This window comes from Amblyomma americanum, chromosome 1 (assembly GCF_052857255.1).
Source record: "Amblyomma americanum isolate KBUSLIRL-KWMA chromosome 1, ASM5285725v1, whole genome shotgun sequence".
Lineage (NCBI taxonomy): Eukaryota > Metazoa > Arthropoda > Arachnida > Ixodida > Ixodidae > Amblyomma > Amblyomma americanum.
The window spans coordinates 43,289,475-43,305,143 of NC_135497.1; the positions used below are offsets into that span (position 1 = coordinate 43,289,475).

The 15,669-nt window shown below is 46.8% G+C and overlaps 2 protein-coding genes across 4 annotated transcripts in view; one reads left to right on the forward strand and one right to left on the reverse strand.

The window, feature by feature from the left end:
* LOC144112707 (uncharacterized) overlaps window positions 1-15,669 on the reverse strand; it is a 55,010-nt gene that overhangs the window by 20,966 nt on the left and 18,375 nt on the right. For all 3 annotated transcript variants that reach the window (XM_077645534.1, XM_077645536.1, XM_077645535.1), the window contains 3 exons: window positions 7,062-7,153; window positions 5,499-5,574; window positions 2,812-2,998 (listed from right to left, as the gene is read on the reverse strand). In XM_077645534.1, the coding sequence (XP_077501660.1) occupies window positions 2,812-2,998; window positions 5,499-5,574; window positions 7,062-7,153 (355 nt within the window). The remainder of the gene's footprint in view (window positions 1-2,811; window positions 2,999-5,498; window positions 5,575-7,061; window positions 7,154-15,669) is intronic.
* Window positions 9,564-11,452, forward strand: LOC144112706 (uncharacterized). The gene is made up of 5 exons (XM_077645533.1): window positions 9,564-9,857; window positions 10,181-10,406; window positions 10,647-10,820; window positions 10,890-10,973; window positions 11,247-11,452. Exons 1-5 carry the CDS (start codon window positions 9,719-9,721, stop codon window positions 11,449-11,451), a joined length of 828 nt encoding a protein of 275 aa, XP_077501659.1. The 5' UTR covers window positions 9,564-9,718; the 3' UTR covers window position 11,452.

The following is a 15,669-nucleotide window of genomic DNA, read 5'->3' on the forward strand; positions in this document are numbered from 1 at the left end:
CACCTGAGGCATGCATCACTGATGGTGGCTACAAAAACAGGCTGCCCGGCTGGGAAGAGCGCCTTTCTTCCTTCCGCTACCGAGACGTGCGTAACATTGGTATGCTCGTCCACTGCCATCGCTAATCGAATACAGTTGTTACATTCTAATGTTGGGATTCGTCCTTCAGCAGAAAAGACATCCCACAGCAATAGAAATTAGAGATGGGCAAAACAGCTCACTTCAGTGAGCGGCTCAGAACGGCTCCGCTCACTGAAGTGAGCCGGATCATTTGAACGGCTCGCCCGCTCACTTGGGTCGCTCAGGAAAGAGCCGGGTCTTTTGAGCAACTCCTTTAAAGAACGAGTGAGCCGTGGTTCTTTCCTTTCCACTCCCTCTCTCCACAAGTGCGGCACAGGGACCATCACTTTTTTTTTCTTTTCCTTCCGCATTCTACCGGCTCCTTCAAGCGCGTCTCTAGCTCTTTATTTTTTTCTCTCCCTTGCTACCCCGCCTCATTCTCTCACTCTAACCCCCTCTCCCCCGTGACGTGGCTACCTTCATTGGTTATCGAAACTTAGGACGGGCCTCGAAATACAGCCGCTCTAACTTCTTTGTTTATAAAACTTACAAAAACGCAAGCAAATGCATTACAAATCACAAGTCGGTATTGCCTAGTTTAGCTAGAGGCTCCGTGCAGTGGCTTGTAATTCTGCAAATATACCTAGGCTTTAACACGTGGGTCGATAAGTAAGGTCTTGTAGTGTATGTTCTCTGTGTGAGAATTACCTTTTTTTAGTTACAGTTAGTTCGGCCGTCTGTGTGAGATCTGCTTCTGTAACTCAGTTTGCCTTTGTACATTTATGTACCTTTATGTAGATATATTTCCTCTCTTCATCATCTGCATTCGACAATCGTCCCCATCTTCAAACACTGCCTGGAGAGGCCTTGTTCCTCTCTTAAGAAAAGGAAGAGACCATGCCTGAATTTACTACACGGCTATTTTACTGATGCATATATCGTTTTGTTTTCATGAAAGCCAAATAACTAGCAGGTTACACTGTAACCTCTGCTATAGAGTTCAGTTATTTGGCTTTAAAAAAAACGATATGTGCATTAGTAGAATAACCGTGTTATAGGTATTTTTACTAATACCTTCGAAATGTTGCACCAGCTCACGATGCACGATCGGTGGGAGTCGTGAGACATCGCTCGAACAACAGCTGTCAACGAACGGCGCCATCCTTTGCCAATGATTTGCCAGAAGACACATTCTGAGCGAAACAGCGCTCGCAGACAACGGACGACAACAAGGAAGACACAACACCGCAGGACAACACAAAGCGAGGGCAAGCTCTGCGAGCGCTCTTTTGCTCGGAATGTATCTCAACCAACTCGCCTAGAAATACGCTCTCTGCCAGAAGACCCGGCTCTGATTGAACGGTTCTTCGAACGGCTCACTGAACGAGAGAGAAGCGGATCTCCAAAAGAGCCGCATGGCTCACTGAACGAGAGAAGCGCCTCTCCAAAAGAGCCACACGGCTCACTGCACGAGAGAAGCAGTTCACCAAAAGAGCCAAATGGCTCACTGAGCCAAAGACCCGGCTCTTCAAAAGATCCGGATCTTTTGAAAAGCCGGGTCTTCGGCTCAGTGAGCCGATTGGCTCCTTTGGAGATCCGGATCTCTTGTTCAGCGAGCGGGCGACCCATTCACTCAACCAGCTTTCTCGCACTGCTAATAGATGGCGCGCAAATCGCACCCAGCAGCTCTGACGGACGGTTCGACATGGCTAACTGAACGACAAACCAGCTTTCTCGCACTGCTAACAGATGGCGCGCAAATCGCACCCGGCAGAAGACCCAGCGACCCAGCTCTGACAGAACAGACAGTTCGCCGTTCGGCACGGATCACTACGCGGGACTACGGTCCTATGGATCAGTGAGCCGGATCTCCAAAAGAACCGCCGCTCACTTTTACTAAGCCACGGCTCACCCGCTCTTTTAAAAGAGCGGCTCAGAAGATCCGGCTCACTCCTGAGCGACCCATCTCTAATAGAAATCACTACTGTACTGCCACAAAATCTTTGTTCAAACAATAATTGTGTGCTGCATAACCACAATATCCAACAACAATTATATGGCAGACTAAACGGCCTTAAAATGCATAGTGAAAACTGTCCGCCATATCATGCGTGTAAAATCACTGAAGAGCGCTCCTCTCCCAAAAATTTAAGACGCTGAAATACTTTCGCAAGAATATCCAGGTGCTCAACACTCCATCAAATGAACACTTTCTGCACACACCCAACATATAAATTTTCCACCAGTCCCGGCTTCATGGGAAACCTGCAACCTTAGACTAAAGTGACCTGAAGCACCCAAACACCCAGGATCCATTCTCCTCCACTCACTTGACTGCTACAATTCTACTAGCCCTTTCAGACCTACCACATTATCAACGGCAGAGGGCAGAGCTCCTGCTGTCTACACTGGCAGTTATAAAAGCTGTGAGAGGGGCAGCTAACAAACCTGACTCTAACAGTTCAACATCCATTACTAATCAATGTCATTATTGCATGCTATGGTAATGATAGCATAAAATGAAATAACTGAGGTAGTAATGGTTTATGGAGTTTAACGTCCCAAAGCAACTCAGGCCGTGAGGGACGCCGCAGTGAACGGCTCTGGAAATTTCGACCACCTGGGGTTCTTTAATGTGCACAGACATTACAGAGTAAACAGGCCTCTAGAATTTCATTTCCATTAAACTTTTGCATGCTGTCTGTATAAAGCAGTAAGTATAATTCTGCACAGTCAAGTAAAGTACCTTACCTTTTGGCTGATGAGAAGCAGCAGCAACTTTAGAACTATTTTCTTTCTTCCGCTTTTCCCCGTAGTCAAAGCGGAACTTCCGATAACTAATTTCAACAATGTCCCCATGGCTGAGGACAGAATAATCGTGTACATCTTTCCCATTGAGCTTCAGATCAGCAGTGCCAGTGCAATTTATAATACGTGCCTGCATGAAAATCTTAGAATTAGCTCCCGTACAAAGCACACCATACATCAATGTAGAGTACCAGCAATATAACTTAAAGGTTTGCTAATGCAGCAAAGGTCAGTGCACAGCACCTTAGTGGTACCAACTGCCATCTTCTAGTATTTTCAATTCAATTTTCAATTTAATTCAATTTATTTTCACCAAAATAATGTATACATGGCGAAAAAGGAGGTAGGAGAAAAAGCTGCACAATAGCAGCTTGACAAAGCTCCAACCATCCTGGGAACAATGACAGCACTGTAACAGTTCAATATTTTGTTCATTTTACAAGGGAAAAAAAAGAAATCACAGTGAAAAAGAAAGTATGAAGAGTAGTCTCTAACTACACTAATGGTCATTAACAAGCAACGGCATTGTGTCAGCTTTGTTAAGCGCCAAAATGTCTATATCTTGCTTCGCGAAGTCACTGAGTGTGTGGGGAAGCGTGTATTCAATGCATTGGCAGCCATAACTTGTGTGCGTGACAGGACCTTTCCAGGGCAGTTTATGGCAGTGAGGGTATACGTATTCTTGTTTGCGGAGATTAGCGAGTGAGAGCAGTGTATCTAACTTGCCCTGTATCGCTCTAGTGTAAATTTTTATTAGTTTGTACTTGTATATGTTATCGGCTTTCACTATTTTGCATTTGTAGAACAGAGGTTTAGTATGCGGGTTGAATGGAACATTTTCTTTTGCCTTAACAGCTTTTTTTTACTAGAAAGATCAGCTTGTTTAAATTTTGTGCACTGGTGTTTCCCCACACCAGTATGCAGCAGCTGAGCACGGAATGGAGCAAGGATTTATATAAAAGCTGTTTAATTTTGGCAGGAAATAAATAGCAATTTCTGCTGAGAATGCCAACTACCTCTCGCGCCTTTGCGCAAAGATGATCGACATGGTCGCTCCAAAGCATGTCTTCAGAGAAAACAACTCTAAGCGTTTTCAAAGATGTCTCTCTATTAATTTTATATAGACCAATGATAATGCTTTCTGGCATTTCTACACATTTACCGGGTGCATGGAACAAAACATTTTGTTTTTGATTCATTTATTAAGAGGGTGTTATTCTCAGACCACTCCAGCAACCGAAAACAAACTGAACTTGCGAGTGGCAGAATATCGATTAGATTTTTTCCACTAAAAAAAATTGTTACAATCATCAGCGTAGATTGCATCAGACAGACCCCACATTCCCCCAATACTCAGCAAGTCACACAATACAAGCTGTTAATTGCAGGGCTTAATGCCCTGAAGTGACAAATGTGTCGAGGGACACCATAGTGCAGGGCTCTGGATTAATTTAGACCACCTGGGATTTTGTAACAAACGCTGACCTCACACACAGTGCCTTATGCATTTTCCCTCCATCTCTCTCTCTCTTCCATACAAACACTGCCACCACGGCAGGGATTGAACCCACGTCCTTGGGCTCAGCAGCTGAGCGCCTTAACTGCTCAGTGATTGCACACTGTCGTCACACAGCACAGGGAGCAAGAAATGGATATCATTTGCTATTTTGAAGCTCCAGGTGAGCAGGTCTGACAAGCATCAACAAACACCTCATCTGAGGCAGTTCGTTGCATGGTAGTATCCTGTCTGCTATTGATAATGCATACAATGCAAGGTATTACCAGTGCCACAGGGCCTAATGCATGGCATAGTTTTCAGCACTTCAGGTTGAAGAGTCATATTTCTCATTACACTCGTGTTTCTGATGCCCCCAGAAGCTGCATCACCAGTGTCACTTTAAATCACTTGGTATGCATTTTTCTTCATCATTCTCATGCTACCCCGGGGCTTGTGCATTACATTCTTGCACTTGTTGAAATTTTAAATGAAATTTGGTATGAATATGCTGTACTATATGCAGAATGCAGCTATACTATATTTAATGCAATTTCTAGTCACAAAAGTGCTTTGGTTTATGCAGGTCTAACGTCCCAAAGTGACTCTGGCTATGAGGGAAGCTATAGTGAAGGGCTCAGGAAGGTTCGATGACTTGGGGTTCTTTAACGGGCACTGAAATCGCACAGTACACGGGCCTCCAGAATTTTACCTTCATCGAAATTCGACCACCACGGCAGGGATCAAACCCGCGTCTTTTGGGCCAGCAGCTGAGAGCAATAACCACTGAGTGACTACGGCAGCAGTTGCTAAAGTGATTCAAATTCGCTACAAGCATTGCAGTCCCATCAAAATGAGACATGCTAAAGAGTACTAATTTTTAAAAAGCTTGGAAATTTTATACATAGAGCGCTTTCTTCTGCAGCATAAAAGGAACCATAGCGAGCAAAAGGAGATATTTTTAACTGCTGCCTTATGTCTATACTGATGACAAATAGGTGCACAAAAACAGCTCTATATTCAAAATGTTAGTCCACAAAGTTCTGTGGGGACAACTAAAACACCAATCAATCCTTGCCGTGTCTCCACAGAATTGAATTAAAGCAACTGTTCTTAAACAGAAACATATATTCACCTGCTCATTTTTGCCCACAAGGAACAAGCAGCAGTGTGAACCAGATCTCGGTATGCGGATGTCACAGCCAGCAGCGCTAGAGTAACCAAGACAGAATTAGTTTCAGGGCATGCCTGTTGTGTGCACAACATGCTAATGTTCATGCCACCAGTGCAGAGACTATACTCCAGGACAACTTTCTCTGGCAAGGCAGCAAAAGCTACAGAACAGAAAATGCACTTTCTTCCTGTACAGCTGAAAATAGTCCTTGCTTGCAGTTATTAGCTCTCCCTTAAAGCATAATGTGTTGTCATTATTCATTATTAAAGGCATATTTGTAACAAATGCCAACTTTAAATGCTGAAGGTCAAGAAACTATCATCATTTCCTGCTTTTTACCGAATAAAAAAATTGAATGGTAATTACACAACTGGTAACGTGCAAAATCCGTGTCAATACCATGCAATAATACATTATGCACAGGACGATGCAGGCCGGGGGTCCCCATCAGACTCTGCTCCAAGGACGCAAAATAACTCCAAACAAGACACATGCATTTCCCAGAACCTTTGCAATGTTTGTTTTGAGAAAATTAGCGCAGGCATGGACTTTGTGTTCAGCATCGCTGCATGATCTTGCCTCCGTGATGTCGCACCCTGTGCATGGTGCATGTCCCACTCTCCTCCTTCTGGTCACGCTTGGCTGCACGGACGCTTTTTGGCGACCACGACAACACACTTTGCCTGGGATCCTTTCCCTAACAGCTAGCTAGTGCTGTAAAACTAGCACCAAAATTTGTGATAATAATACCTGTTAAATGTTTACCGCAACTGTTGCTGCTCAGAACATTTGTTGCAAAATGCACTGAGGTGAATGAAGAGACAAGACAATAAAAGTCCTGCGTGCTTGGTTTATCGTGCTGCAATTAAAAATGTGATACAAACTTGCCCAGTTTCTGCTCTTTCAGTATGTTCACTAGGGTTACACAGCAACTGTATCTTAACATATGCTTCCTATCAAGTGACCCTAAATACTCGTAGTAGGTACATACCAATGCAAAGCACACCTTTCCCAAAATGGCCAGTGAAACTTGAATAAGTGAGCTGATAATAGAAATTCCTGCGGCACTTCGGAGCCCCAGAAACATGACCTCGATATTAAGGCAGAATGCGATCGAAATTCACTGCAGTAGTAGTATATGGGGAAACGGCACAGAAGCAACTTGGGTCATAATGTGCCAAGCACCAGAGTCATTGCACATTCATCTCGGATGCAGGTTTCACAGAGTAATTATGCCAGACTCCAAGGTAACAACTAGCAAAAGCAGTATATATATTTTTTTCGTTTTGATGGTTTGGTTTATGGGCGTTTAACGTCCCAAATTGATCCGGCTATGAGGGACACCATAGTGAAGGGCTCTGGAAATTTCGACCACCTGGGGGTTTTTAACGGGCACTGATAACGTACAATACAAGGGCCTCTAGAATTTCGCCTCTGTCGAAATTCGACCACCTTTCGAGGCTGAGCACAATGACAATGTGATCCCTTATACAACAACCACAACTGTAGAATAAATATACATACCCGCCAACCGAGCAACGTCCCGTTATAAGTGGGAGCACGGAGAATCCAGTTCCATTCCTTCTGAGTGTGACAATTTTCGGATAATACTCCATCTTAAAAGAGAAAAAAAGAAGTATGTGTGCGCTTATAGTCTAAGAAAACTTTGCATGTTAAAACTCCCCTCAACTAGTAGAAGAAGGCCCCCATATGTGCAAATTATGATAGAAGTTTGCAACAATTGTGCAACACTTTAAAGCTATGAAACTGGGCACTACACAGCAGCGAACTGTGGATGCAGCAGCAATGCAGGGCTCAAGTTCAGCACGCTAAAAGACAACACCATGCAAGTTGAAATAAGTCCCCAACACGTAAATTATCCCTTTCAGGCACCAATTAAATCTGCAGGAAGGAAAATTTTTTTTGCATAAATGACGATCAGTAGACTAAAGAGAAGTGCTGTGCAAAAAATTATGCAAAAATATTCATATTTAATCATATTTTATTCCCATCCACATTTGTGGCCATGGCACCTTTAAGCTGATACATGAATGTAAACACTGGTACATTTGTTTGCCTTTCCTAACTGATCGTTAGACATGTTCGGAAATGTTTAGCTGTGACAATATACGCTTCAGGGAATTATTCTGTAGTCCATGACTTTAGCAGCAGTCATTTTGTGATGACAGGCAGATGAAAATTCGGTATTTCGAGCACCGAACTTGGCTTTAGATGCGCGGCCTTCACGTCGGCACCGAGCGACAGACCTCACAGTAACGCTGGAAAGTCAACCTCAAGTTCGTGCACAATGCTTCAGTGTTGTTTCACCATCTGTGGAAGTTTTAAAGTGGAAGTCCATCTGTGGAAGTTTTAAAAGCGGACACCAATTCTTCCGCCCACGTGAGCCCCAGAAAGCATGACGTCAAGTAGTGCACTTTCACTCTCTGCTCTGCATCCAACCAAAAGCGAACCAACACGTCCATTTGCTCTTTTTGTGCAATGTTAACGATTCGTTAAACACCACGATGAGGTGAGAGGCTTGCCTTACTTCCCATATGAGGTTCTCCTTGAAGAAAGGAGCGAGGCCATAGACAATAGTATATCCGGCGATTTCCTCGTTGGCGTTCCGAAACCCCTCACCCCAGCGCCGCCCCTCCTCCTCCATTTTCACTCCTCCTCTGCTCTTCTCCTCGCCTAGTCCCCTCTTTCTCTTTTCTTTCACAGCTTTTCCGCTCTTCGCTCCATCGCGAGCTCCCGCCCGACCGGCCACTTCGCCATTGCGTTTCAGAAGAGTTCGTAAGCGTGCGCGGGACATCCATTTTGTCGGCCTCGCCCACGAAAGCGGCGCCGCTGCAGAGAAAGCGATTGGGGACGCATTTACGTGCGCGGAACACGTTGGAATCGTGGTCCAGCGTGTTCTGTGCGCTTCTTTCGAGCAAAAACGCGACTCTGCGCGCATTTATGTAGCCAGAGAGCCCTTCATGAACCACTGACGACGGCGTTGAAGCTGGCGACGGTCGACCAGAAAGACGTCGTGGCCCTAAGTACGAATTGCGCCTCCACTTTTGCTGCGTCGCGCAGAGTAAGCGATTGGGGACGTATTTACCCGCGGAAGACGTACGAATCGTGGTCGCATTGCCGTATGTCCTACCCTGTCTTTGCCAAACTGCATTTTCTTGGCTGTAACTGATGATGGGAACGTCAAAAGGAACGGAGAAGCCGATGCCAAGGCAGCACGGAGTGATGTGCGCGTCATAACAGCGTTGAGGCATTTATGACTTCCAAGTCACGATGCAAGATATCTTTTGCTGTACGATCGGGTTGGACGTCCGTCGCAGTAGTTGAAGCACTTGAAGGATGCGCGGAAGCTGACGACACTTACCCGGCATTCGTCACAACTGTGGTCGGCGGTGTCAAAAATGAGGCTACAAAGGATGTCCCGGAATTGGTCACAACGGTGGCCGGCGGAGTCAAAAATGGGGCTACAGAGGGTGTCCCGGCATTGGTTACAATGGTGACCGGCGATGTCAAAAACGAGCCTACAGAGGGTGTCCCGGCTCCGGTACTAGCCAGCCGGTGCTTCTTACTTTCAGCGTGAATTGTCACCGCTCTTCTTCCCATGTTGCTGAGCAAAAACTGCTTTCTGCATAGCGCACAGTATACGCTGTGTTCGGGTTACTTTCGACGGGCCTAATCTAGGCTGCAAACTCGCAAAGTTTCGCATTCGTCCACTCCTAAACGAAAGTGCACTTCAAGGCCGTCATGCTTGACACGCCGCACACAGCTTGCCGCGGCACTACAGCAATAATTATACGAAGTCGGTTCAAAACGGCGCAGCTAAGTACGGACAAAATGCATTGCTTTACTAGCGTGGGCAGCTCACGAAAAGGCGCGAGAAACTATTTCCCTTTCTCCCAAAGCTGCGCCGCCTGCATGCACCCCCTCCGGCAGAAATGGACGCTTCCATCTAGAAGATGCGAAGGGAGGAAAAGTTCAGGTCTCTTCGATTTGGCTGCACTAGCTGCACGAGTTCAGAGAGTGCAGCACTGTCGTACACGTTTTGCCAGTGCAGCGCGCGCCCTCTGCACTTTCCTCTTCTTTTTGTACAAGTGCAGGTCTAGTTCTCAACGAGTTCACGACTGCGCTGCACTCACTTCGGAGCAAGTGCCAGCCAGTTCACGATGGCGGGTGTTTTTCGAAGTTCGCTGCAGACGACGGTCGAAATAGCTGTCGGCGACATTACGAAGACGGTGACGGCTGTCCGTAGCAGCGACGGCTCCTGCATTCCTGATGGGAATGGATACCTGTACGAGGGGGCAGGTGAGTGTTGTTCAATGGCTTACTGAAAAAACGTGGTAAGCACGTTTCACGTGGTGCGCGGTTTTGTTTGTCTGCTATGGCTTCAAGCAGTGAACAGCAAAATTTAAATTCTGGATTCTCTTTTACGTGTGCACGAATTGCGCGTACCTGCGCTCGTACTGACCGTCTGAGGAAGCATTTTGGTACTCGCAAGCAAAGTCGCACCACGCTAACGCCACAGACTGGTGCTGCCGAGGGAAATGCACCCTGTGCGATTTCTCGGTCACTTCGCTAAGTTTGCGCGTCTACAGCTCGTTCTCATTATCTTTTTTTTTCTTTTCCAGACGGCGAACGCTACGTGCTTGTTTTCGAAGATGAGCACACACCTGCCAGCCAGCCACGTGCTTCCGACGAAAGCGGTATAGGTGCCTCTGCCTCAGCAGAAGCAGTTGCACCTATACCTGCTTCTGCGGAAGCAGATTTAGAGCTTTGGAGCGGCGCAAAAACGCGGTTTTTAATCGACAAATATGTTCAATTTAAGGACCTGGTTGGCCAGAAAGGGGGATTCAGGTATGTGTCCATCCCCGATTCTACGCAGCATGCTTGCAAACGCAAAAAAAAAATGACAAAAATGCGAGAATTTGTACCGAGCGGTTGTTGTATTTGAATGTATTGGCAATCATTGTAATACAAACCAAAGTGCATTTCATATTTCATCCCAGCATGCTTTTGGAAATGCGACCCCTGTTTTTGCCGTTGAGTTTGATAGTTGCTGCAGTACGTGTTTCAGTTCTGGCTTGATTTCTTTAGGACAAAAAAAATGTTCTGGACAAGGTTGACGAACCTCCTCAACCATGAGTTTGGAGGCACTCTTTCGGCTGTCCAAGTGGAAAACAAGTGGAAGTCGTTGGAGCGCAGCTACAAGCGAGCAAGAACAAAAAATAACACATCGGGGCACCACCGTGTGCCATGCGAGTACGAGGAGTGAGTACCCAGTCCATTAAATGTCTAGCTGACTTGCTGAATAGTTCTAATAGACCTTGCGCCATGTAGGGAGCTGTCCAAGGTGCTGGAAAAAGAGCACCATATACAGCCACCAGCACTCCTCGAGACTGGAGCCTCTGCAGGAAACTCAGAGTAAGTATACTAATTACATTATATGCATGTCTTTTTAGGTAGGCTTACAACTGGAATGGCAGATTAAATCTGGTACATGAGAAGGAACACACATGACAAGACTAAGCACTGACTGCAAGCTGAAATAACATTTACATTGTAAGCAATGCTTATTATTTTCCTAAGCAAAAGAAGCATGTCATATGTGTCCATTCTTGTGCAGCTGGTTTCCTAGTGATGTACTTGGTGCAAACCACAGAAAGTGATGTAATGTTTGTATTCTTGTGTGCAAAGTGTGGCTGCAGAGGACATGAACTCCTCCAGAGACATGGAGGAGGTGCCGGCCAGCATGCCCCGCAGGAAGAGGCAGAGGACATCTTCAAACAGTGTCCTTGCCGAAACGCTGCTGAAGTTGGATGCAGCGAGAGCGAAGCGCCACGAAGAGCGCATGGCCAAGTTTGATATGCTGATTGAGGTCATGCGAACTAATAAGCAATAAACACTTGCACTTTGGTGTTTCGTGACCTGTGTGTGCTACGTATCCTAAATGAAAAGGAAACGTTCAAAATATGTTTCCACATTTATTCACTTTAACTTGAACAGCACTAGAATTCATGCAAGCACTACACAGACAGCATGGCAGTAGCATGACACAATCTTCATGAAAACAAGGCTGCCTTAGCATTGCTGCTTTGCAATGTATTCCCTCAGAGCCTCACTGTAGCCTAACAAATTAGGGTCAATATGTCCTGTTGGCTCTCGGTTTCCTGCATCGTCGTAAGGTGGCAAAGTCTCCAACTCTTCCAAAAAATCCCTTTCTTCGTTACAAAAATTGTGTAAAACGCAGGCAGCCATTACAAGGAAGCAGCACTGTACTACAGTTTTGGCGTCAACGAAGTACAACCTTCGAAAGCGCTGCTTCAACAGCCCAAAAGTGTTTTCAATGGTCACCCTTTGTTGGCTATGCCTTCCATTGAAGTTTCTTTTCCACGAAGGAAAACTGTTCTGGTTGTCTCTGAAGGGGGTCATGAGCCACGGCATTAGCGGGTAAGCGCAGTCCCCAAGAAGATACCCACCGTCGCACATTGCGGATGCGTTCTGAAAGAAAGAGCTTTCTCTCAGCACACGCGCATCGTGTGTTGATCCCGGAAAACCGACGAACACGTGCGTGAATCTGTTTTTATCGTCGCAGATCCCCTGCAGTATGATGGACGGAAACTTCTTCCGGTTGTAGTAAGAATGTGCAGATTGATCCGGCCTGAGGATCTCCACATGACATCCATCGATGCACCCTATAGTGTTCCGGGGCCCCCTGCCACCACTCTTCGCGAGGAATCCAGCTTTCACGCGGACAGTCTCCGCGCTGCCAGGCCAGCAGATTACTTCGTCCCTGATGGCGTGTAAAAACTTGACGACTCGGTTGACACAGACGTGCACCGACGACTCCGTCACGTCAAATTTATCGGCAATAGAGTACATTGAGCACTGGGAGCCTATGTAGACTAAAGCTATCAGGCATGTTTTTTCAGCCGAAATCTGCCGCCTTCCTTGTACAGCATCGGGGAAGAAGGCGGATGCCATGAAGCGAGCGCTCAGCTCATCGAAAGTCCTTCTAGACAGCCGGAAGAGTCTCTTGAACTCCACTTCGAAGTACGTGCCCACTACAGTTTCACAGTAGCCAGGGATACGATGGCGATCGTTTCTGACGACACCACATGCAACTAAAATGCACATCTCGTCGAATTCTTCGTCGCTGTCGGACTCTAACAGCTCCATAGCCGCTTGCAAGCAGGCAGCCATCTCGATCACGTTTATAGACACACGCACGAAAAGGCCGATGCACCACACAAGAAAAAGAAAAAAATCAGCACGAATCAATGGAGCACCTGGCACAAAGAATCCGCCTAGGGAGCCGGCGAAGCGACGCTGGCGACGCGCTGCAGACGACAAGGCCTGTGAACTTGCCTATTCGTTTTGACAGCGACACTGCGGCGCTAGTGTTGTGAACTGCTGGAACCGGTCTTGCGCGCTCGTTGCACGGTGGCGGAACTACTGCGGAACTAGTGCAGCCAGTGCAGCCAAATCGAAGAGACCTTTCTTCATTTGGGACCATCGCAAGTTCACAACGTTTTCTGTCGCCATGTTGGAGTTGTCCACTCGGAAACGCAGAAAAACAAGGGGAGGCCGCTGGCCGTCGAACAGCGCACGCGCGAACCATAGGAAGCGCGCGCTCTGCCGTCGGCCACAGCGTCGGGGATGCGCGGTAAAGTGTCCGCTCTCGGCGTAGCACGCTTCGAAATTGGAAGCGCCGCCGGCGCCGAAAAGCTTTCTGCCGCCTTGCTGGGATGCTCCACTTGACAGCACAACGTTGGAGGCCAGCGGTCGCCGAGGAGAGGCCGCGTGAGGCCCGTTTCACATGCATGCGATATTCGCCTGCGACACTGCGAATTCTGTCGGTCTGCGACTGAGGAGGGCCGTCGATCTAGTCGCCGACGGCTTGCGATCGAGTTCCGTCCTGTTGGAATTCAGTCGCAGCGTCGGTGTGTTCGCTCTGCGACTGACCATTGGGGAGCGCCGAGACGGCGTGCGACGTGGGGTCACGTGGGAGCTGTTGCCGCGGTGGAAGCAAAACTGCTTATTCTAATCAAAACATGCGAAATATTGCCCTGCATCTAAAAATACACTGGTCATAAAATTACCAACACATTCCGTGTGACATTTCTCTCGCGTTTAATGATAGGTTGCCTATACACGCATCAAAGAACCTTGCCGGTTCTTCCGACCGAATTCGTTGTGTCGGTGTCGCATGTGAAAGCAGTGACCGAAAATCGCACTGCGGCCACACTAACGCCGCACTGGACAATCCGTGCGATGCCAGTCTGCATTGTTTACACGAGGCAGCATTATCGCGACTTTAGTTCATTTTATGTAGAACTGCAGCTAATTTTTCCTGATATAAGCACAAATCCTCTGAGTTGTTCGAGATTATCCAGATTCCCTTAGAATTCGCAGTTTTCATGGTTGGCAGACACCCTGAAATTCGCATTCCGTGCTAAAATATGAGGAGGCTTAGGTCGCGTTCACACGTGGCCACAGCACCTGAAGGGGTTATGATATTGCTCGGAATTAAGCGTTTCGCGTTGGGCCTCGGCCTAAACAAATTGCATCAACGATAACATGCATCGTACTATGCGCATCTGATTAAATTCGGAATGTTCGTCGCCGAATTCTATGTTCAGTGTGAAGGCTATATGAACAATGAAAACAGGCGCTGTTGTTCGCACTTACCACGCAGAAGGGGGCTCCTTCTAAACCCGCTCTAGTTCAAGTCCGCCGTGACTTCTTTACGAAATGCGTTCGACACCAAATGAGCAAAAAATGTCCGGACAGTTTTCAAGCCAACGACGATCCATGAACTACGAGAACGAAAAAAACGTACGCACGCACGAACGTTCATGTGTACGCTACTAGCCCCTGGACGAACGTCAGTCAAAAAAACGGCGATCGATGCAAAGGCTGGGGATGCAGCACAAGCGCAAGCGGTTTCTCCATTCGCCGAGGATAAATTTTGAACACTGAGAACAAGTGCTGATTTCACAACACCTAGAAGGGGCTCCTTTCCTTACAAAGAAAACCGCGCTCGAAATAGAGCCCGCTGCAACTACAAATTTAACAAAACCTGACCGCTGCTCAAAAACGACAACGGAAGAACGAGACACAGCTCGCCAGACACACACTGAACGCTTTCAGAGTCAGCAGCAATGCTTAACTTAGCGAACCAAGGAATCAAACCTATGTACACTCGAATGCTAAAAACCACATGGACGGGCGTCCCTGTTCTCTCAGACGACAACCGGCGCAAATGCTGCGAGAAACACGCAGCAAAAGCAAGCAGTTTCAATAACGACATTACGGGAGGTTAAATATTCAAATTCATCTTAAGAACTACGTTTTTTATTGCAAAAAAATGTACTCAGACCGGTGCATCCGTTGAGCGCAACGGTTTTTCAGGATTTTTTTCCCAAAGTCTATTTCAAATTTCCTGGGGCCAATATAATAAATATCTAAGGAACCATTAGCTAGCAGGACAGAGAGAATACATGTTACGTGAACCAAATCCAGAAGGTGTACTTACCGCAAACTTTTTTTGACGATTCTTCAGTACCGCGCGTACCTCCGTAACCGACCGCCGCACACAGCGTTACGAATAATCAGTCCCCCTCCGCGCGTTGTTTTATAGGAGCTGAATTCGGAGCATGCGCAGAAAGAGCGCAGTACAATTTGCAGCCTTCCGCTTAAAAACATAGATCTTCCCGCGTTTCTGGCTGTGGGTGGTAGTAAGCTTGTGCGAATATTCAATAATTTTGAATAGTTGAACGAATAATGCGCTATTCGATATTCGCTTCGATTCAATTTTTGTTATTCGGAAATTTCGAAGTATTCGGCTCGAACGAATAGCCACACGCGGCAGGGAGAACGCGTTTTCGGAAGTTTCAGTTTTGTATTCAGTAATACTTTTTTCCACGCCAGGAAAACAGAACTATATACTCGGAAGGCGTGCAAAAACGCATCTCGTGAGCGTGGTGGTGTGGTCGATTGCCTTTAGTGGGCGACTCTGTCTCTGCCGCGGCGCCATTTGATCAATCCCAGCCGTCTTGGACCACTCCAGAGAGCACCATGGCGGACTTGCATGCGGCCAGCAATCCAATTTGGAACT

What these genes read in the sequence shown, in the direction of transcription:
- LOC144112706 (XM_077645533.1), top strand. Translation starts at nt 9,719, where the DNA reads ATGGCGGGTGTTTTTCGAAGTTCGCTGCAGACGACGGTCGAAATAGCT. An exon ending in GGCCAGAAAGGGGGATTCAG is followed by an intron (nt 10,407 to 10,646) that starts GTATGTGTCCAT and finishes TGATTTCTTTAG; the next exon opens with GACAAAAAAAATGTTCTGGA. An exon ending in GCCTCTGCAGGAAACTCAGA is followed by an intron (nt 10,974 to 11,246) that starts GTAAGTATACTA and finishes TTGTGTGCAAAG; the next exon opens with TGTGGCTGCAGAGGACATGA.